A 23,371-nucleotide genomic window follows, 5' to 3' on the forward strand; every position below is an offset into this window, starting at 1 on the left:
ACGAATATATATATATATATATATATATATGGGAGCTATATCTAAATCTGACCCGATTTTCTCCAATTTCAATAGGGTTCGTCCTTCGGCCAAATAACTGAACTGTGCCAAATTTCATCCAAATAGGATAATAAATGCGATCTGTACTTTGTTCGCAAAATTTTCGCAAAAATGCATGGACGAACGAACGGACGGACATGCGTAAATCGACTCAGAAAGTGATTCTATGCATATTCTCAAAAGTCTATCTCGATTCCTTTTGCCTGTTACAAACATATGCACAAAGATAAAAATCCACGCCTTTGAAAAAAAAAAATATATATATATATATATCCTAAATATTAATAATTTTGTTTTTTTTTATGCATTAAATATTCTCCTTAAAGGCTTCCAGGATTCCAGGATATTGTTTTAAAACACATTGTGCTTTCTTTAGAAACTGAACAATTTCATAAGAATTTCTCATAAAATTAATAATTTCAAATTTTCGTAATGTTCAAGAAGAGAAATCCTGCTGCACCACCCACATGCTGCTTATACAGAAATGTAATTAATTAAAATTTAATTACAATTTTTTTGGAAAACAAACAAAAACATGTCATATGATCTATGAGTTTGAGGAGAAATAAATGTTAAGTGTATAATTTAATTATATGAATAAAAAATTATGAAATTTTACACATAATCTACTATCGCCCACTACCCAAATTGGCAATTCGTCGTAGTCCATCTACTTAGCTGGATAAATAACAGCTACAATTGTATTCGAGTTTCTTTCGGGCTACTTCATCTAGAAAAAAATTAATTTATTAAACAACAGTATGAGTTTTGGCAAGAAACAAAAAAATCCTTTTGTCGGAGGCATGTGCCTCAGGTAAAAAACAGAATAAAATTAAAATGTTTTTTATCATCTACAGAAACAGAATAAAATATAATATCTAATGAGAAGACGAAAAAGGCAAACATCTGGTTGGGAGATTTTTTTTTACCTTCAGGCTATAACAAAAAACAAATATTTTTTTTACATTTTAAACTAAAGCCAAAAATTGCAATATTTTGGTTTAAATTTACAAAAAGTTCCACAACATTGAGTTTGGTATCGGATTCAGTTCTAGAGGGGTGGGTGTATATTTTTTGTTTGTTTGTTTGGTTTTGGATTTTAGGTTTCATCTTCATTATTTCATTTCATTTTCATGTTGGTTATTTTTGTTGTTGTCTATTTTTGGTTGTTGTTGTTCTTGTTGTTTAGGAAACCTTAGCACAGATTAGATTTTTTTTCGGGGAGTTTGTTGCTGCTGCTGCATGTGTGAATTTTTGTTCTATTTACTGCTTCAAATTCCATGGAATCGTTTAAAAAGTACACTGAGCGCATATACTTTTTGCCTTGGTATTATCTCGAACAAAATCGTGTACATTGAATTTTCCCGCATCGCCTTGGTCGTAGCCACGACTTTTTAGTTGTCTAGAAGAGTGTGGAAGAAAAAATAGAAATAAAATTTGTTAGAGAAATAGAAATGTGTTTTTTAATCCTCGCCACTAATTATTTTTATAAAATCTAAGCCTTTGAAAAAAATATATTTTTTTAAATTCTAAGCTCATGGTCTTTAAAAAATGTTAAAAAAATTTAACGCATATAATGGTCGTTGAAAAACAAATGGTCGTTCCGCTCACTGGCTTTTTATTCGGTTGTTTTTTATACCCTACACAACTATGTTGTCAGGGTATTATGGCTTTGTGCAGTCCCATAAGTTTGTAATTCCGCGAAATATTGGTCCTAGACCCACCTTTAAGTATACCGATCGTCATATCTCGACTAGCTGAGTCGATTTAGACATGTGTGTCCATCCGTCCTTCCGTCTGTCCATTATAATTTGTAAACACGATACAGGCCACAGTTATGGACCAATCTTCACGAAATTTTGCATGTAGGATGGGTTCTGGCCAATGAAGACCCCTATTGTTGTAGAAAATAATCGATATTTAGGGGATGAAATGGACCAAAAACTTTATTTTTGTCGGTTTTTCTGGTCGCTCCAGAGGCCGCAATTATGGCCCAAACACCGCGAATTTTTGGAGAAGAATTCATGGAGAAGGGGATCGGGCCAAAGAATAAGCTATATATACAAACAAATATATAAACATTGTTTGTTTTTTGTTATCACTCTAAATTCAATTTAATACCCTCTGCCAAATTTCGTGTAAATCGAACAAACATAGGCCCTTCGGTACAACATTTACATAAAATCGAACGAAAATATATATATAAAACCCATATCAACATCTGAACCGATTTCAACACACCTTATCACACATCATTTTTTTCCTCGGAAATCGGAAAAATATTGGGAGTTTGGTGCATCATTCACATAAAATCGGATGCAACTATATATGTGATCTATATCGAAATATGAACCGATTTTAACAAAATTTCGCAGACATAAGTCTGGACCTAATTCTGTACTCTGTGCAAAATTTTGTCCCAATCGGACAAATATTGGGAGTTTGGTGCATCATTCACATAAAATCGGATGAAACTATATATGTGATCTATATCGAAATATGAACCGATTTTAACAAAACTTCGCAGACATTCATCTGGACCTTATTCAGTACTCTGTGCAAATATTGGGAACCGATTCTGTAATTCTGTACTCTGTGCAAAATGTTGTCTCAATCGGACCAATATTGGCAGTATGGTGCTCCATTTACATAAAATCGGACGAAACTATATATATGGGAGCTATATCTAAATCTGAACCGATTCCAACAAAATTTCGCATACATAAGTATGGACCTGATTCAGTGCGCTGTACAAAATTTTGTTCCAATCAAAAAAATATTGGGAGTTTGGTGCTCCATTTACATAAAATCGGACGAAACTATATATGGGAGCTATATCTAAATCTGAACCGATTCCAACAAAATTTCGTACACATAAATATGGACCTGATTCAGTGCGCTGTACAAAATTTTGTCCCAATCGGACAAATATTGGGAGTTTGGTGCATCGTTAACATAAAATCGGACGAAACTATATATATGGGAGCTATATCTAAATCTAAACCGATTCCAACAAAATTTCGTACACATAAGTGTGGACCTGATTCAGTGCGCTGTACAAAATTTTGTCCCAATCGGACAAATATTGGGAGTTTGGTGCATCATTTACATAAAATCGGACGAAACTATTTTTTCTATTTTCTCCAATTTCAATAGGATTCGTCCTTGGGCCAAATAAGTGAACTGTGCCAAATTTCATCCAATCACAAAATTTCATGGATCACAAATGCGACCTATACTTTGTTAACAAAAATACATGGACGAACAGACAGACAGACGAACGGACGGACATGCGTAAATCTACTCAGAAAGTGATTCCATGTATATTCTCAAAATAAACCATGGGTCTATATCGATTCCTTTTGCCTGTTACAAACATATGCACAAAGACCTAATACCAGAACGGTATAAACAACAAATGTCAATGGAAGCCCTGAGACAAATATTCTTTAAAAAATGCTAATAAGGATTAAAAAAAATTAAAACATATTTTTTTAAATTCGTAAAAAAAAATATTTAAAAAGTCCTGGTGCTCTAATAGTGCCTGAATAGTATTTCAAAACAACAATATATTAGCCTAATTTGTAGGCAAGGCTTTCAATTATATCAATCAAACTTTTAATTGAATTAAAACTAAATCTTATGATTCGGCTACTTGCCGTACTGATTGCTCTTTAACTGCCAAAAAAAAAAAAAAATAAATAAATAAATAAAATAAATAAATAAAAAACTTTATAATTAAATTCAACACTTGTCACCATTTCAAACCACAAAATAAGCAAACCTAAAATATTTCATATTCAAGCATCTGTCCACCCCAAAATTATTTAATTTAATTTCCTTTCCTTAATTGTCTTCAGTGAAACAAAAATGTTTCTTTAAAACTTTTGTCTACAAGTTTGTCAAAACTTAACACTTTCAGTTTCTTTTTTTGTTTGTTCATTCAATTTTAAGTTACAAACCTGGCAACAGTTTGAAATGCCAATTCCACATTCAAACCCGTTTTGGCCGATGTCTCCATAAAGGGTACATTGTGTTCACGTGCCAAACGTTCACCATCTTCACGCTTCACTTGTCGATCACTGCTGCTGCAATCAGCCTTGTTGCCTAGAGTTTGAAATTGAATTTTTTGGATAGGGGAGGGTAACGAAGAAAGGTTGTGGGGAGAAAGTAAGAACAAAAGAACCAAAATTAGTTCAATTTAATGACATTATTGAAGTTTTGGTTTGTTCTCGTCTGTTTCATATGCAAATTTGTTGTTGTTGGTGTTTTTGTCTTTCTAAATGGGTAACAAATTGTTACACGTGTGGTTAGTTGTTAGCCATACTTACCAATCAGTACAATAACCACATCTTCTTGGGCACAATCTCGTATTTCACATAGCCAGGCTCTGATGTTGTCATAGGTTGTTTTATTGGTAACATCGTAGAGTAGCAGTAAAGCTGCAATGAATAGAAAACAAAGTTAAAATTATGATAATACATTTTTAAAGAAGACGGGTTGAAAATTTAAAAATGAAACTGCAGTTTAATAGTCTTTGAAAAAAATGTAAACCAGTAAGGAAAGTAGTAAAGTCGGACGGAGTCGACTATATGATACCCTTCATCATGTGTGATCTTTATCTAACTGTGAACCGACTTAAATCAATCATACACATGTCATTCTGCAACCTATGCTAAATTTTTCATATTGACAAAATTATGTAAATCGAGTTAAAGCAAATCTCAATCGGATACCCATTGTTTGTTTGGAGCTCCATTAACATGAAGTCGGTCAAATATATATATATATATATATATAAAAAAAAAAAATATATATATATATATATGGGCAATATTGCCAATTTTTTAACATAGCTGAAGCGGAGGTTCACCCCTTTATAACTCGGGAATTACTTAAGTATATGAAAAAAAGTGAATAGTTTTGGGTTAATTGGTCTGTCGTTGCAAACTGCTCATGATATTGGCCTCCAAACTTTATTTTGGTGGAAGCTGTGTCTACTTTAATGTAAAAAAATGTGTAAAAACAGGTTGAGGCGAATCAGTTTTTTTATGTTCTATATCGATTTGTGACTAAGCCACTCATTGCACGGTCTTCGTGTCAAAATAAAACTAGAAGCCAACAAAATGGGGACAACGCCCCTTATGTATCATTTTTCAAAATTTTAACTGTATCTATCTTTGAATGATGCTGACATTTTGAAGCTCGATTTTGAGTGTTTTTTTAATTTTACATGGACTTGTGTGATTTTGATATCATTTGATTCATCATGGTGTTTAGATTATGTAGATATTTTTAAATTAATTTTTAGGTGTGTGTATGTCATTAATATAATGAAAATATTGATGTAATCTGCTATATCTTTTTTATTTTTCTCATATTTCGCGAAGATGTGCAACTTTATCGCGATTATTATAATATATTCATATTCCTATTTTACGGAGGAAGATATATATCAACGTTTTTGGTCAATATAATAAACGGCGTAATTTTAAGATTTTTTTCTTATGCCCGAAATTAAAACCTCGATAACTTTTGCGCGCATCAACCAAAAATTTGATCTCGAACGGTTTCGGAGTCAGAACATTTTTCTCTATATGTGTACCAAAAATCATTGATGTGCCACAAAAACAAAAAAGCTGATTTTTTGAAAATGGAATATTAAAAAATTGGCAATATTGCCCATATATATATATATATATATATATATAAATTGACACACGTTATGTTATAATAACTTCAGTAAATTGTACAAAATTACGAGCCAATCAGCCATTTTATGGGGCTTTGGTGCACCATTTACTGAAAATTGGACGAAACTATATATGGGAGCTATATCTAAATCTGAACCCATTTCAAACTTTCCACGCAGTAGGTTATACTAAATTCAGTACGTTGTGCAAAATTTTGTGCAAATCGGACATATTTTAGAGCTATTGTGCACCATTTACTGAAAATCGGACGAAACTATATATGGGAGCTATATCTAAATCTGAACCGATTTCAGTGAAACTTTCCATACAGTAGGACGTTGTGCAAAATTTTGTGGTAATCGGTCATATTTTGGTGCTTTGATGCACCATTTACTGATAATCGGACGAAAGTATATATGAAAGCTATATCTAAATCTGAACCGATTTTTTCCCAATCTCAATAGGGTTCGTCATTGGCCCAAACAAATAAGCTGTGCCAAATTTCATCCAATTCGGATCATAAATGCGACCTGTCCTTTGTTTACAATTTAACATGGACAGAGGAACGGACGGACATGCATAAATTGACTCAGAAAGTGATTCTATGCATATTCTCTAAAGGAATTATGGTTCTATCTCGATTTCTTTTGGCTGTTACAAACATATACACAAAGACATAATACCCTTTATCACAGTGTGGTGAAGGGTATAAGAATATCCAGGAACTAATAGTCCTTGAAGAAATAAATAAATAAATAAATAAACCAGTGAGAGGAGCAGTATATTCGGACGGGGCCGACCATACGATACCCTACACAACTACCACAGAACTGTAACTTTCTGCGGATGTTTATTCCAACCCTGGGCAATATTTCATGATATCTACAACCTGTTGCACGATTAGAGGTCAACAGCCCTTCTTCCTTAACCCTACGGTCAATAACCGGGTACATTTGTACCTTTTTTGAATAAAAATGCTGTACAATTTTTAATAATGGAGATATTTGGATCAAAATTTGAGGAATCATTCTTGAGGTATTTTCACACATAAAAATTCACAAAAAAAAAATATAAATATTTTCCATACATAATTTTTAAAAATTTTTAAAGTTATTACCTACGTAGATCAATAACCGTGGTACATTTGTACCCAACTAAAGATAGCTCTGTAACTCATTAAAAAACTGGACTATCGTGAGGTTTTTTGTTTGAAATTAGTCTATAGGGATCTGATCTAGATGCTGGAACTCAAAATTATATATACATATACATATATATTTAAATCCATGCTTAAATGATAATCTATCTAAAACAATCATAATAAAGTCGTTATAGCTTTCGAATGGGTTAAGCTTTTTTATTTATTTTTTATTGGGATCTTATTTAGGTGTTCCTCAACCCCTCTGCAAATTTTTGTAGCCCTAGACAACATGGGGCCATCAGGCCGACTCGTGGAAGTCAGAAACTACCCTGATTGTCTCTTGGTATACAGGGACAACTACCACAGAACTCTTACTTTCTGCGGATATTTATTTCGAGCCTGGGCAACATTTCGTGATATTTGCACCCTCTTGGCCGATTAGAGATCAACAGTATTTCTTCTTTACACTGACATAATTTCCGAGTATTCCCAAAATTCATTGCAGCCTTGCTAATAAAATATCGATATACCCTTCACCGTGGTTTGTGTTGTGATATTCGGCTTTCAATTGTGGCCTATAGGTCGACTCGAAAAAAAAACAAAAAATGCAGTTTTCGGTCCAAATCATCACAAAGTTTTTATGTGATCATCACCGAAAATTATAGGCGTTGTCCTTGACCATAACTGCAACCTCTTGGAAAATTTCAAAGAGATCAGCGCCCTCCAGTGTGATAATGATTAACTAAATTATATCTGAATACGTAAGCACCTGTAAATATTTAAGCGTAACTCCCATATCCGAGTACATACGACAATATAATTGGTATCAATTTAAAGGATATACTATCTCCCATTGGATATACTATCAACTTCTATGTTTTTTTCAGGAGTCAATATATACGCCATAGAATACAAATTTTGTCATTTTTCACACAAAAGACAGTGTTCATTTGACACGCTAAATATTGACAGATCTTTATCAAAACAGACATGCTTATTCTTTGGCGCGATCCCCTTCTCCATGTAAAAATTCGCGATGTCTGGACCATAATTGCGGCCTCTAGAGCGACCAGAAAATCGGACAAAAATTAAGTATTTGATCCATTTCATTCCCTAAATATTAACCGATCTTTATCAAAAACAATAGGGGTCTTCATAACCACAACCCATCCTTCATGCAAAATTTCGTGAAGATTGGTCCATAACCGTAGCATGTATAGTGTTTACAAATTATAATGGGCAGACGGACGGACACACATGTCTAGATCGACTCAGCTAGTTGAGATATGACGATCGGTATACTTAAAGATGGGTCTAGGAGCAATATTTCGCGGCGTTACAAATTTTTGGGGCTGCACAAAGCTATAAATGGTAATCCACGCCTTTATCATGTTCTTCAAAAAAATATTTAAAAAAAACCAGTTAGGAAAGATCCAAAGTCGGACGGGGCCGACTATATGATACCCTTCACCACTTCTAAATCTGAACCGATTTTAACAAAACTTCGAAAACAACAGTCTGGACCTAATTCAGTACTCTGTGCAATTTTTTGTCCCAATCGGACAAATACTGGGAATTTGGTGTATAATTCACAAAAATTAGAAGAAACTATATATGGGAGCTATATCTAAATCTGAACCGATTTTAACAAAACTTCGCATACATCAGTCTGGACCTAATTCAGTACTCTGTGCAAAATGTTGTCCCAATTGGACAAATATTGGGAGTTCAGTGCATCATTCACATAAAATCGGACAACTTCAGTAGTGTTGGCGGTTTATTTGGGATACCATTTGTATTTTGTTTTTGCAAAATAGTCAGGCTGAATCCCAGTTTGTTGTTTTTATAAAAAACAATTATCAGTGGGGAATGTATGGCATTGTTTGCCGAGGGGTAAGGCAGGGAAGACTATAGTTTCGGATCACGCCACTGATCCTCATCAGTTCCCTTAGTTTTTTGTTGGGATATTCTCCCCAGAAGCTATTGCTGACTGACTATTTTGCAAAAACAAAATACAAATGGTATCCCAAATAAACCGCCAACACTACTGAAGTTGTAGACGCAGGCACGGTTAAACTGTTTGGTTTGTTGCTGTACACTAGCAACACCAACAAAGTCGTTGTGTGCATTTGTCGCGATGTGACAACACACAACAGTACCACAGGTGTGGTATTGTTTGTAAATGCCTTGTTAACCTCGAATGAGGCTCCAGGAAATTAATGCAGTTTATGTCGTTGGTCAGCTAAACTTCGCTTTGTTAAAAAAAATAAAAAAAAATTGTCTCTGTAAAATATTCTTACGAAATATGTTGGGTCTCAAATCGACAATTAAAAAAGTTTGTGGATCTACTACTTATAAAAATATGTAGTTCTAATAATCCTGGCAAAATATTACAAAAAAAAATCTGTGGATGTATCAGTCTTAGAAAAAAATCAATAAAAAAATACCAATCCTTGTTTAAATTAAATTAATTATTTTTTAAAAAATCCACGCCTATATCAGGTTTTTGAAAAAATATTTTTTAAAAAATCCACGCCTATATCAGGTTTTTGAAAAAATATTTTTTAAAAAATCCACGCCTATATCAGGTTTTTGAAAAAATATTTTTTAAAAAATCCACAGGTTTAAAAAAATTTTTAAAAAATCTATATCAGGTTTTTGAAAAAATATTTTTTAAAAAATCCACGCCTATATCAGGTTTTTGAAAAAATATTTTTTAAAAAATCCACGTCTATATCAGGTTTTTGAAAAAATATTTTTTAAAAAATCCAAGCCTATATCAGGTTTTTAAAAAAATATTTTTAAAAAATCCACGCCTATATCAGGTTTTTGAAAAAATATTTTTTAAAAAATCCAGGCCTGTATCAGGTTGTTTTTGAAAAAAATATTTAAAAAAAAATTCATATTTTAAATAGTTCATGATTTTATAGTTCTCTCGGGAAAAAATATTTGTTCAAAGTCCCCGCTTGTGGGCATTCCAAAGCTACTTACCATGAGCATCTCGGTAATAAGCATGAGTGACACTGCGAAAACGTTCCTGACCGGCGGTATCCCAAATTTGCAATTTCACTCGGGTTCCATCCACAACCACCACTTTATTCTAAAGTAAAGAGAGATAAAAAATATTTTTTTTTTATTTTAAATTAGTGGAAATTAAATTAAAAAAACAACAACAAATGTTTACTTGTAACTCTGTCGTAAAAATAAATGAAATCTTTCCGGAAAATATTTAACAAAATATTTATTTAATTTAAAAGCTTACAACTAAAATATTTATTTACACAGAACACGTATTTATATTTAATACCAGTTGAGTTTATTTAACAAAATATTGAATATTTAAGTTGGCGATGAAAAAAATATTATTTTAAACACTGACAAAACATGAACACACAGAAACACGAACACACAGGATATACAGGACTGAAACTAGAACGAACATCAACAGATTTCATAGATAGCAGAAACGTTTTGCTGGTGACTGTGTCAACGAAAAAAAAGAAGTATGTTCTTTTATTTTCAATCTACACACATATTGACATTTATATAAATATAGTAGATATGACATTTACACAATATAGGTAGTAGATATGTTGGTTGTAAACTTGTTATACTTGCCACACACAGATGGACAGGTCTGCTCGCCTGTCTATCCACCAATGAGATGGAGACAGACAGCTGAACTGTTTGTCTGCCGGTGTAGTTCTTTTTTTTCTACCGGAATGTTGATACAAACACACAAATGTATGTGGGTATGTGTAAAGGGTTTTTTTTAATAAAAATGATATGATATTGATAGAAAGGCATGCCAATGTGTCGTCATAGAGATATTAGGGTCGTAGGACACGCATATTTGTTGTAAACTCTAATGATTTTCTAATGATTTTCAATATTACAAAATTATTCGATTGGAAAAAAAATTTGGTTAGAAAAATGAAATAAAACCAGTGAGTGGAGCAGTATAGTCGGACGGGGCCGAACATATGATACCCTACACAACTTCCACGAAAATCTAACTTTCTGTGTTTCTATATTCTGAGCTTGAGCACTATTTCGCGATATTTGCACCCTCTTGCATGATTAGAGATCAACAGCTCTTCCTTACACTGACATATTTTCCAAATAGTTCTAATTTTCGGTACATGTCCATTTTCCATTCCCCGTGGGTTGTGTAGTGATGTACGTCTTATAATTGTGGCCTATATATCGACTCGATTATAGACATTAGCCTTGACCATAACTGGGACCTCATGGAACATTTCAAAGCCATCAGCGATATATTTTCGCCCTCTAGTGTGGTAAAGGGTTACTAAATAATATCTGAATACGTAAGCACCTGTAAATATTTAAGTGTAACTCCCGCATCCGAGTACATACGACAATATAATTGATATAAATTTAAAGGTCAGCCACTCCTCTTGGATAGTCATAGTCCTTTTGACTCGCTAAATAATGATCGATCTTTATAAAAAAAGGCATGCTTATTCTTTGGCCCATTACCCTTCTCCATGTAAAAAATCGCGATTTTTGGGCCATAATTGCGGCCTCTGGAGCGACCAGAAAAACCGACAAAAATTAAGTATATAGTCCATTTCATCCCCTGAATATTAACATATCTTTACCAAAAACAATAGGGGTCTTCATTATTCAGAACCCATCCTGTATCGTGTTTACAAATTATAATGGACAGAGGGACGAACGGACACACATGTCAAGATAGACTCAGCTAGTCAAGATATGACGATCAGCTAGTCAAGATATGATGATCGGTGGGTATAGGATTAATATTTCGCGGCGTTGCAAACTCTTGGGGCTGCACGAATCTATAATACCCTGACAACATAGTTGTGTAGGGTATAGAAATCGAATAGGCTGAATTATTCATATGTTATACCCTACACAACTATGTTGTCAGGGTATTATAGCTTTGTGCAGCCCAAGAGTTTGTAACGCCGCGAAATATTGGTCATAGACCCACCTTCAAGTATACCGATCGTCATATCTCGACTAGCTGAGTCGATCTAGACATGTGTGTCTGTCCGTCTGGTCATTATAATTTGGAAACACGATACAGGCCACAGTTATGGACCATTTTTTACGAAATTTTGCATGTTGGATGGGTTCTGACCAATGAAGACCCCTATTGTTTTTGGTAAATAAACACTAAATTTTTGTCGGTTTTTCTGGGCGCTCCAGAGGCCGCAGTTATGGTCCGAACATCGTGAAATTTTGCATGGAGAAGGGGATCGGGCCAAAGAATAAGCATGGCTGTTTTGATAAAGATCGGTCAATATTTATCGGGTCAAATGGACTCTGACTTTTGTGTGAAAAATTACAAAATTTTTATTCTGGGGCGTATATACTTGATCCTGAAGGACATATATCCGAGAAATTGATAGTATATCAATTATGACCCAAACATTGAACATGTTTACATGCAGAAGGGGATCGGGCCAGAGAATAAGCATGAATGTTTTGATATACATCGGTCAATATTTAACGGACCAAATAGACACTGACTATTGTGGGAAAAATTACAAAATTTGTATTCTATAGCGTATATATTTACTTCTGAAGGACATAGACCCGAGAGGAGTGATTGGCCTTTAAATTGATACCAATTATATTGGCCTATGTATTCGGATGTTGGAGTTACACTTAAGTATTTCCATGTGCTTCCTTATTTACATATTATTTCACTGGAGGGCGGAGCGCTGAACGTTTTGAAATGTTCCATGAGTTTCCAGTTATGGTCAAGGATTACGCCCATAACTTTTGGTGATGATCAGATAATAATTTTGGGATGAAGTGGACCGAAAACTTAATTTTTTGTGTTTTCTTTTTTCGAGTCGATCTATAGGCCACTATTATTATAAGCCAAACATCACAAAACATCCCAGGGCGAATAAATTAGAAGGACAATACTGAATATTAGAAAAATTTCGAAAATATGTAAGGAACAGTGTAAGGAACTACCACAAAATATTGCACAGGCACGGAATACAAATCCGCATAAAGTTAGAGTTAAGTGGTAGTTGTGTGGGGCATCGTATGGCCTGCCTCGTCCGACTGTACTACTCCGCTCACTGGTTTATGAGTAAATTTGGTGCAGTTGGAAAAAATATTTAAACAAATCCAAGCCTAAAAATCTACTACTGTTAAAATATCTAAGCCTATTTTAAATCCTTGAAAAAAAGTTTAAAAATTCCCAACCATTTGTAGGTCTCGAAAAAAATTTTAAAATCTGCACTCATTTGAGGTCCTTGGAAAATTTTTTTTAAAAAGTTATAGCCTCTTTAAGGTCCTTAAATGTTTGTGTTTGAATAAATATTTTTAATTATTTTCCTGAATAACAAATTTTATAAAATCCTCGCCTATAACTGGTCCTGTAATAAATATTTTTAAAAATCCACATAGCTAGTCCTTGAAAAAATATTTGTAACAAATCCTCCCTTTATTGAGGTCCTTAAAAAATATTTATCTTGATACAACACTTTCTAAAATAAAGAACGGTGCGTTTATTTGAGTCCACGCTAATATACTTTAAAAAAAAATTATTAATCCCCCTTAACACCCCTTCTGTTAGCCCCGTTATACATGAAAGGAAATGTTACATATTTACTGATGACAACGATTCCGTTATTACTGACTGATATTGATAATATAGATGCTGTTGGCTAGGATGGAGAAGATTATGATGTGGTTGGCCATAACGTCCTTTGTACTCCCTAAATAGAGAGCAAAAAAAAAAGTATTCAAAGGATTTATGGTACACACAAGTGAAACCTCCTAACTAGTTTTGCATATTGTGAACAAATTTAATAACGAAAAGTATGATCTAGTTTAATCCTCTTTATCGGCTTAAAGTTACAATACATAAATCTGAAAGACTGACAGTCTCGCATGAATTTTCCCCTTTTGGAGGGATATGTTTCGTGGAATGCTATGTCCATAATGTCAGAAAGTAAATCACTCTATAGATATTTTATAATAAAAGGAACAAAAAAAAAAAAAAAACTATACCATCATCAGTGAGTTCAGTGTGTAATGTCAACTGTCATGTAAAGGAAATTGTAAGGACACATACACACCCATGTACAATAATATTGGTATTGATGTAACGTTGAGAAAAAAAAATCAACTGATTGTTGTCAAACTATTGGCCTTACCATGATTTGGAAAATTGAAAATTCTTAAAGATCAGAACGGAAATTAAAACAAAGTTATGTGGATTTTCTTTTAAAATGATTTACATGAACCACAATCATGTGTAAATTTTTTAAAAATATTGTTTTCGGTACAAAACCATTAAGGAAAGTAGTAAAGTCGGACTGGACCGATTATATGATATATATGGGTATATTCTACATATGTATCCTTACAAGTGCATATCAAGGTTTTCTCAAAGGAACATATTCATGTCTTTCTGCCATTTATCCTGAATTAAATTTCATTCGGGCAGATTTACAGTCGTCTGCGTACCATGGGACAAATTTATCGAAAACGTTTTATAATAAATTTGATACACGTTATTCAGACACCCGTTCGAAATATATATGGAAGCTATAGCATATGTACCAATTTCAAAAAAATGCAATAACGTCACTGGTGCACTATTTACCTTAAATCGGAAATATATGGGAGCTATATCTAAATCTGAACCGATTTTCACGAAATTAAGCACACATCGTTCTATACTTAATTCAGTACGCTGTGTCAAATTTCGTGCAAATCAAGGGATACATAGGGACTTTGGTGCACTATTTACCTAAAATCGGACGAAAATATATACGGCAGCTATATCTAAATCTAAACCGATTTTAACACACATCGATCTAAACTTAATTCAGTACGCTATGCAAATTTTCGTGCAAATCGAACGATATATTGAGACTTTGGTGCACTATTTACCTAAAATTGGACGAAAATATATATAGGAGCTATATCGACATCTGAACCGATTTTCATGAAATTCAACACACGCCGATCTAGACATAATTCAATACGCTATGCAAAATTTCGTGCAAATCGAAGGATATATAGGAACTTTTGTGCCCTATTTACCTAAAATCGGACGAAAATATATATGGGAGCTATATCTAAATCTGAACCGATTTTTATGAAATTTACCACACATCGATCTAGACTTAATTCAGTACGCTATGCAAAATTTCGTGCAACTTGAATGATATATAGGGACTTTCGTGCACTATTTACCTAAAATCGGAGGAAAATATATATATGGGAGCTATATCTAAATCTGAACCGATTTTCCCGAAACTCAATATTCATCATTCCGGATTCAATTTAGTACGCTAAGCTAAATTTCGTGCAAATCGAATGCATATCTAAAGATATATAGGGACATTGGTGCACTATTTACCTAAAATCGGACCAAAATATAATGGGAGCTATATCTAAATCTGAACCGGTTTTCATGAAATTTAACACACATCGTTTTAGACTTAATTCAGTAGGCTGTGTCAAATTTCGTGCAAATCGAAGGATATATAGGGACTTTCGTGCACCCATTACATAAAATCGGTCGAAGATATATATGGGAGCTATATCTAAATTTGAATCGATTTTTCCGAAACTCACTATTCATCATTCCGGACTCAATTTAGTACTGTAAGCCAAAATTTGTGAAATCGAAGGATATATAGGGAATTTCGTGCACTATTTACCTTAAATCGGACGAAAATATATATGGGAGCTATATCTAAATCTGAACCGATTTTCATGAAATTTAAAGCACATCGTTCTAGACTTAATTAAGTAGGCTGTGTCAAATTTTGTGCAAATCGAGGGATATATAGGGACTTTGGTGCACTATTTACCTAAAATCGGACGAAAATATATATGGGAGCTATATCTATATCTGAACCGATTTTCATGAAATTTAACACACATCGATCTAGATTTAATTCAGTACGCTATGCAAAATTTCGTGCAAATCAAATGATATATAGGGACATTGGTGCACTATTTACCTTAAATCGGATGAAAATATATATGGGAGCTATATCTAAATCTGAACCGATTTTCCCGAAACTCACTATTGGTCATTCCGGACTCAATTTAGTACACTAAGTCAAATTTCGACTTTCGTGCACTATTTACCTTAAATCGAATGAAAATATATATGGGAGCTATATATAAATCTAAACCGATTTTCACGAAATTAAACACACATAGTTCTATACTTAATTCAGTACGCTAAGCCAAATTTCGTGCAAATCGAAGGATATATACGGACATTGGTACACTATTTACCTTAAATCGGACGAAAATATATATGGGAGCTATATCTAAATCTAAACCGATTTTCATCAAATTTAACACTCATCGATCTTGACTTGATTCATTACGCTATGCAAAATTTCGTGCAAATCGAAGGATATATAGGGACTTTGGTACCCTATTTACCTAAAATCGGACGAAAATATATATGGGAACTATATTTAAATCTAAACCGATTTTCATGAAATTTAACACATATCGATCTTGACTTAATTCAGTACGCTATGCAAAATTTCATCCAATTCGAATCAAAAAGGCGACCTGTACTTTCTTTAAAATTTAACATGGACAGACGGACGGACGGACATGCATAAATCGACTTAAAAAGTGATTCTATGAATATTCTCAAAAGGAACCATGTGTCTATCTTGTTTCCTTTTGCCTGTTACAAACATATGCACAAAGACATAATACCCTGTACCACAGTGTGCCGAAGGGTATAAAAATGCGTTGATTTTCCAAAATATATTTTTAAGCACCTCCGATTGGCGTGGATTTTTTAAAATATTTTTTTAAGTACCTACGATAGACGTGAATTTTTTAAAATATTTTTTAAGCACCTCCGATAGGCGTGGATTTTTTAAAATATTTTTTTAAGCACCTCCGATAGGCGTGGATTTTTGAAAATATTTTTTTAAGCACCTCCGATAGGCGTGGATTTTTTAAAATATGTTTTAAGCACCTCCGATAGGCGTGGATTTTTTTAAAATATTTTTTTAAGCACCTCCGATAGGCGTGGATTTTTTTTAAATATTTTTTAAGCACCTCCGATAGGCGTGGATTTTTTTAAAATATTTTTTTAAGCACCTCCGATAGGCGTGGATTTTTTTTAAATATTTTTTAAGCACCTCCGATAGGCGTGGATTTTTTTAAAATATTTTTTTAAGCACCTCCGATAGGCGTGGATTTTTTTAAAATATTTTTTAATCACCTCCGATAGGCGTGGATTTTTTTAAAATATTTTTTTAAGCACCTCCGATAGGCGTGGATTTTTTTAAATATTTTTTTAAGCACCTCCGATAGGCGTGGATTTTTTAAAATATTTTTTTAAGCACCTCCGATAGGCGTGGATTTTTTAAAATATTTTTTTAAGCACCTCCGATAGGCGTGGATTTTTTAAAATATTTTTTTAAGCACCTCCGATAGGCGTGGATTTTTTAAAATATTTTTTTAAGCACCTCCGATAGGCGTGGATTTTTTATAATATTTTTTTAAGCACCTCCGATAGGCGTGGATTTTTTAAAATATTTTTTTAAGCACCTCCGATAGGCGTGGATTTTTTTAAAATATTTTTTTAAGCACCTCCGATAGGCGTGGATTTTTTAAAATATTTTTTTAAGCACCTCCGATAGGCGTGGATTTTTTAAAATATTTTTTTAAGCACCTCCGATAGGCGTGGATTTTTTAAAATATTTTTTTAAGCACCTCCGATAGGCGTGGATTTTTTAAAATATTTTTTTAAGCACCTCCGATAGGCGTGGATTTTTTAAAATATTTTTTTAAGCACCTCCGATAGGCGTGGATTTTTTAAAATATTTTTTTAAGCACCTCCGATAGGCGTGGATTTTTTAAAATATTTTTTTAAGCACCTCCGATAGGCGTGGATTTTTTAAAATATTTTTTTAAGCACCTCCGATAGGCGTGGATTTTTAAAATATTTTTTTAAGCACCTCCGATAGGCGTGGATTTTTTAAAATATTTTTTTAAGCACCTCCGATAGGCGTGGATTTTTTAAAATATTTTTTTAAGCACCTCCGAAATATATTTTAGTAAAATAAACATTATACAAATAATGTATTTTAATAGAGTCATTCGAAAACAAAAGTAAATACATTGGAATGCAAAAGTATTAAAAGACAGGAAAAGAGAAAGGGGGATGGGGAGAATAGCAAAGAGTGGGAGCTATGTGGAAGTGAAATACCGATAATAGATTTGGGTCATCCTTCAAAGGGAACATTATAATAATATTATTATTTTTTTATTTTTATTGACACAGAGTACACCCGAAAAGGGAAGATATTTATGTTATCTATTATTATTATTATTAAAAACGAACCAATCCCCTCTCCCTGCACACATACCCATACACAAATATATACACTTATTCCATACGATATTGATATTCATTTAACTATGTAAATAAATTTCAATTTTATGGCAAGACATAACTCTTAGATATACCCCCAAAAAATCTTAGAAAGAAGAAGAGAGAAGAGAAAGAAGGTGAAAAGGTTTTGTTTTTAAGATTTATTACACACATACAGATAAACAAGAAAAATACACTCACACACATATACAGATATACAAACATATTTGTCACAGATAAATTGATGATTTATTGAGGAATAGTAATAAGGACCACAAGAACCAGCAACATTTAAGAAGATTTATTTTTGGGAATGTTGACATTAGGGGCATTCACGTTAAATAGATACAATAATTATAATTTTGGTATACAATTTTTTAGTTGTTATACAAATTTTAATAAAATTTATTTTTATAAATAAAATGATTGCCATCCCTTTTATATTTTGTACCCCACGTGAATACCCCTAATATAATTTTTTCTGTTGCCAAAAACATTAAAATTAAATATTCATTCAGTACACATTTAGTTGTTTTTTGAGTACGTCTTCTTCAACATCAACTTCTGTGAAAATCGCTTACCATAAAATCAATGCCAACCGTTGTGACATAATAACAGGGCATATAAACACCATCCCGAAACATTATCAGAAGCGATGTCTTGCCCACACCAGAATCACCCAGCATTATGACCTGTTGATAGGTGCAGAGAAAAGAAAAAAAAAACAAAAATGGAACATGGAATGGGAAAAATGAATAAAAAATGAGATAAGTGCCGAGGATTACGACAGTTGGCATAATGACGGGTATTAGCACACTTCTAAGGATATTTTAATGGAGAATATCTACATACTCGTACATACTTCAAATAAAAAGCTACAATGAAAATAAGTGGTTTTCAAAACGAAATTAAGTAATCAAATGAAATTTAATGAAACAATGAGTCGTCAAATTTAAAATGCTTTACAATTCGATGGCAACGTTTTGATTATGACTGTAACGGGGGGTTTTTTATAAAAAAAATCTTTGCAAGTCCTTAAAAATAAGACATTAGAAAAATTCACGTCAATTGGAGGCCCTGAAAAATCAACTGAAAATACTGGGGGCAGAAGAACTGAAGAAATATTAAAAACAAAACTGGGTGCATTATAGACGTTGAACAAATATTTAAAAGATCGGGAACGCTAGGGGCACTAATTTTGTCTTTTAAATCATTTGGGCCCCAAATTTGTCATTTAAAAATCCTCGAAAATAACAAACCATGAAAAAAATATCCTCAAAAAAAGTATTTTTAAACAAATCTACGCCAAGTATAGATTCTGAAAAAGTATTTAAAAAAAATCAATACAGACCCAGAAAAAATCTCCTAAATCCTAAATCTCCTAAAAATCTATAACAATTTTAGGGCCTGAAAAAATATTTTTAAACAATCTCCCACAATTGCAGAGCCTGCAAAAGTATTCTAAAAAAATAATACAGAATCATTACAAACCTTGAAAAAATATTCTCTCAATATTCAGCACTGTTACAGAAACTGAAAAAGTATTTTTAAAACCAGTGAGCGGAGCAGTATAGTCGGACTGGGCCGACCATATGATACCCTACAGAACTTCCACGAACATCGAACTTTCTGTGGCACTACATTCTGAGCTATGGTAATATTTCGCGATATTTGCACCCTCCACGAAAATCTAACTTTCTGTGGCACTACTTTCTGAGCTATGGTAATATTTCGCGATATTTGCACCCTCTTGACCGCCTAGAGGTCAACAAATATTTCTAATATTCAGTAAAGATTGTGTAATTACTTGTCCAGATTCCTTTCAACGTGGGTTGTGTTGTTATGTTCGGCTTTCAATTGTGGCCTATAGATCGACTCGAAAAAATACAACAAATTAAGTTTTCGCCCCACTTCATACCAATATTATTATCTGGTAATCACCGAAAACTATAGGCGTATACTATCAACTTCTCGGGTCTATGTCCTTCAGGGCTAAATATATATGTCATAGAATACAAATTTTGTTATTTTTCACACAAAAGTCAGGGTCCATTTGACCCTCTAAATATTGACCGATGTTTATCAAAACAGGCATGCTTTTTCTTTGGACCGACTCCCTTCTCCTTGTAAAAATTCACGATGTTTGGGTCATAATTGTAGCCTCTGGAGCAACCAGAAAATCAGACAAAAATAAAGTTATTGGTCCATTTCATCCCATAAATATTAACCGATCTTTACCAAAAACAATAGGTGCCTTCATTGGCCAGAACCCATCCTACATGCAAAATTTCGTGAAGATTTTTCCATAACTGTGGCCTGCATCGTGTTTACAAATTATAATGGACAGACGGACGGACAGACCCAAATGTCTGCATCAACTCAGCTAGTCGAAATATGACGATCGGTATACTTAAAGGTGGCAAAACTATAAATCGGGCAAAACTATATATGGGAGCCATATATAAATCCCGACCCGATTTTCACGAAACTTAGCACACGTCAATCTTGACTTAATTCATTACGCTATACAAAATTTCGAGCAAGTCGAAAGGGGACTTTGGTGCACCTTTTACATAAAATCATGCGAAACTATATATGGGAGCTATATATAAATCTGAACCGATTTTCACGAAACTTAACACACATCATTCTAGACCCAATTCAGTACGCCATACCAAATTTCGCGCAAATCGAAAGATATATAGGGACTTTGGTGCACCATTTACCTAAAATCGGGCAAAACTATATATGGGAGCTATTTCTAAATCTGAACCGATTTTCACGAAACTTAGCACACATCATTCTAGATTTAATTCAGTACGCTATGCCAAATACATGTAAATCGCAAAAAATATAGGGGCTTTGGTAAAATCGAAGGAAAGTATATATGGGAGCTATATCTAAATCTGAACCGATTTTTACGAAACTTAACACACATCATTCTAGACCCAATTCAGTACGCCATACCAAATTTCGCGCAAATCGAAGGATATATGGGACTTTGGTGCTCCATTTACATAAAATCGAGCGAAAATATATGTGGGAGCTATATCTAAATCTGAACCGATTTGAACCGATATGGGAGCTATATCTAAATCTGAACCGATTTTCACGAAACTTTACAATCATCATTCTAGACCCAATTCAGTATGCTATACCAAATTTCGCGGAAATCGAAAGATATATGGAACTTTGTGCTCCATTTGCCTAAAATCGAGCGAAACTATATATGGGAGCTATATCTAAATCTGAACCGATTTGCACGAAACTTAACACACATCATTCTAGACCCAATTCAGTACACTCTACTAAATTTCCGCAAATCGAAGGATATATGGGACTTTGGTGCTCCATTTACATAAAATCGAGCTGAAATATATGTGGGAGCTATATCTAAACCGATGTGCACGAAACTTAGCACACATCATTCTTGACTTAATTAAGTACGCCGTACCAAATTTCGTGGAAATCGAATGATTTTCAGGAAATTTGGTGCACCATTTATCTAATATCGGGCATAACTATATATGGTAGCTATATCTAAATCTGAACTGATTTTCACGAAACTTAGGACACATCATTCTAGACTTAATTCACTAGTACGCTATGCCAAATATATCTAAATCTGAACCGATTTTCACGAAACTTAGGACACATCATTCTAGACTTAATTCGCTAGTACGCTATGCCAAATATATGTAAATCGAAATATATATAAGGGCTTTAGTGCTCCATTGAAATAAAATCGGTCGTAAATATATATGGGAGCTATATCTAAATCTGAACCGATTTGCACGAAACATGGCACACATCATTCTTGACTTAATTAAGTACGCAGTACCAAATTTCGTGGAAATCGAATGATTTTCAGGAAATTTGGTGCACCATTTATCTAATATCGGGCAAAACTATATATGGGAGCTATATCTAAATCTGAACCGATTTTCACGAAACTTAGCACACACCATTCTAGACTTAATTCAGTACGCTATGCCAAATTTCGTGCAAATCGAAAGATACATAGGGACTTTGGTGCACCATTTACATTAAATCGGGAGCTATATCTAAATCTGATGGGATGGGAGCTATATCTAAATCTGAATCTATTTGCTCTAATTTTAATAGTGTTCGTTCTTGGGCTAAATAAATAAGCTGTACCAAATTTCATCCAAATCGAACTATATATACGACCTGTACTTTGTTTACAATTTTAAATCAAGAGACGGACGGACGGATATGCATAAATCGACTCAGAAAGTAATTCTATGCATATTCTCAAAAGTGACCATGGGTCTATCTCGATTCCTTTTGCCTGTTACAAACATATGTGGATTTTTAATATTTTTCTAGTATAAAAAAGTGTGTTTATACCCTTCACCACACTGCGGTACAGGGTATTATGTCTCTGTGCATATGTTTGTAACAGGCAAAAGAAAACGAGATAAACACATGGTTCCTTTTGAGAATGTGCATCGAATCACTTTCTGAGTCGATCTACGCATGTCTGTCTGTCCGTCCATGTATTTTGTGAACAAAGTACAGGTCGCATTTATGATCCGATTTGGATGAAATTAGGCATAGGTCACATATTTCGTCCAAGGACGAACCCTATTGAAATTGGAAAAAATCGGTTCAGATTTAGATATAGCTCCAATATATATTTTCATCCGATTTAATGTAAATGGTGCACCAAAGTCCCTATATATCTCTCGATTTGTACGAAATTTGGCACAGCGTAATGAATTAGGTTAGAATGATCTGTGTTAAGTTTCCTGAAATCGGTTCAGATTTAGATATAGCTTCTATATCTAACCAAATGAAAAATTTAGTATCGGTTGCAGAATGATATGTTTATGGACCCAATTTCATTTTACTGGTCCTTTAAAAATGCGACGTCTGTTAGGATTCATCTGTTAAATATACCCAAAGTGATGAAGGGTATCATATTGTCGAGCCCGTCCGACTTTACTACTTTCCTTACTGGTTTTAAAAAAAAATTGTTCAAGTGTCAAAAAAGTGTTTTTTATATTTTGCAAATCTCAAGAAAAATGTGGGTTTTTTTAAAAAAATATTTTTTCAAGTATCAAC

General features: G+C 33.5%; 1 protein-coding gene across 1 annotated transcript in view; it reads right to left on the bottom strand.

The window, feature by feature from the left end:
* Nucleotides 1-1,333: 1,333 nt before the first annotated feature.
* Nucleotides 1,334-23,371, bottom strand: part of LOC133328396 (ras-related protein Rab-26) — a 111,545-nt gene continuing 89,507 nt past the window's right edge. The window contains exons 3-6 of the mRNA XM_061536966.1: nt 9,886-9,994; nt 4,392-4,502; nt 4,023-4,167; nt 1,334-1,462 (exon numbers count right to left, since the gene is read on the bottom strand). Coding sequence (XP_061392950.1) covers nt 1,351-1,462; nt 4,023-4,167; nt 4,392-4,502; nt 9,886-9,994 — 477 coding nt within the window. The 3' untranslated portion in view covers nt 1,334-1,350. The remainder of the gene's footprint in view (nt 1,463-4,022; nt 4,168-4,391; nt 4,503-9,885; nt 9,995-23,371) is intronic.

Source organism: Musca vetustissima, unplaced genomic scaffold (assembly GCF_032173495.1).
Source record: "Musca vetustissima isolate MV318-11 ecotype Yass unplaced genomic scaffold, APGP_CSIRO_Mvet_v1 utg10125, whole genome shotgun sequence".
Taxonomy (NCBI): Eukaryota; Metazoa; Arthropoda; class Insecta; order Diptera; family Muscidae; genus Musca; species Musca vetustissima.